At 47.9% G+C, this 1214-nt stretch overlaps 1 protein-coding gene across 17 annotated transcripts in view; it reads left to right on the plus strand.

Annotated features, from left to right (window-relative positions):
- The first annotated feature begins 280 nt into the window (after positions 1–280).
- afdna (afadin, adherens junction formation factor a) overlaps positions 281–1214 on the plus strand; it is a 113730-nt gene continuing 112796 nt past the window's right edge. For 13 of the 17 annotated variants that reach the window (XM_084954003.1, XM_084954004.1, XM_084954005.1 and 10 more), the window contains exon 1: positions 282–599. In XM_084954003.1, coding sequence (XP_084810129.1) covers positions 498–599 — 102 coding nt within the window. In that variant the 5' untranslated portion in view covers positions 282–497. Of the gene's footprint in view, positions 600–1214 lie in introns of all 17 variants that reach the window. The other 4 variants (XM_084954001.1, XM_084954002.1, XM_084954012.1 and 1 more) reach the window with 1 other exon arrangement.

The raw sequence follows: 1214 nt of genomic DNA on the forward strand, positions 1-1214 counted from the left end.
TCAAAGTGCAAACAAACAAGATAAGTAGTGAGATTTCACTGTCTGATTTGTAGATATTGTATATTTACAGTGTAAATAAATCGCTCAGGGGGTTTAAGGGCGTGTGTGTGTGTGTGTTGGGGTCTTCATGAAAAGATAATGAGTTAATCCTGCTGACCACCATAAGCGGACTACTTCTTTTGAGACTGCACATTTAAGAAAAGCAGCGTCATCGATCAATTGTGTCGGTTCTGAAACAGTTAATAGTTTGCGCGTTCACAAACGCAAACACACACATATACATAGACCGGGGGCGCGCAGAAGCTCACCGGGAACGCGAAGCAGGAGCAGATCAGACAGCAGGTCGGTCGGTCGGTGAGCGGAGAGACGCACGAAGTCCTGGCGATAAAACAGCAGACCTGAACCTTTGGTTTGTGAGGCGGCTTTTTCTTCTCCTGTGGACTACCGTTACGGGAAGTTTTATTCAACAGTGCGGACCTACGGAAAGGCTGTCCACCATGTCGGGGAGCAGGGAGGAGGAGAGGAGGAAACTGGCCGACATCATCAACCACTGGAACGCCAACCGGCTCGACCTGTTCGAGATCAGCCGGCCCACAGAGGTAGGAGCTCAGCCAGGAGTGGCAGGAGAGGCCGCGGACACGCGGGCCCTCTCCTGGGGGAGGGGGGCCCTGTAAACCTACCCCCGGCTGACCCTTGGGTTGAAAATGTTGAAAGCCAAGCAGTATTGGGCAGCGTGGTTTTCTTGGGTTACTCGGTGGCAAGTCCCCGTACGTGCTGCGAGAGAATGAATGCCAAACTCCATTGAAAAATGTCAGGATTTGCCAGATAGTAGGGTAAACACATTGTTCAAGATGGTGCCTATAAATTTTATTAAATCTTTGAGCCCTCACGGCAACCCAGGCAAACTATTTAACAGTCCATGGTTGAGCATCGTGTATAGGTAAATCTGCCTCTATCGCTTTCTTTTAAAAGAGACTGTTCACACTTGCGTAGCTATTACCGCCCACAGCTGTGTATTTGGGAAGTGGCAGGAATAATTTTGAAAGTTGGCAAATCACACAAGCTCTTAACATTATGTGTGCGATAAATATGCCGAATTTGGCGCGAATGTGAGTAGAATATTATCTACCTTGAGGTTTATTCTTGCTTCTGTGGATGCGTGCGATAAGTAGGTAAAGATGTAATTTCCAGATTTCTGAATGGGATTTGGTGTG

The sequence above is a fragment of the Perissodus microlepis genome, chromosome 15 (assembly GCF_051167445.1).
Source record: "Perissodus microlepis isolate ML-2025 ecotype Zambia chromosome 15, ASM5116744v1, whole genome shotgun sequence".
Classification (NCBI taxonomy): domain Eukaryota; kingdom Metazoa; phylum Chordata; class Actinopteri; order Cichliformes; family Cichlidae; genus Perissodus; species Perissodus microlepis.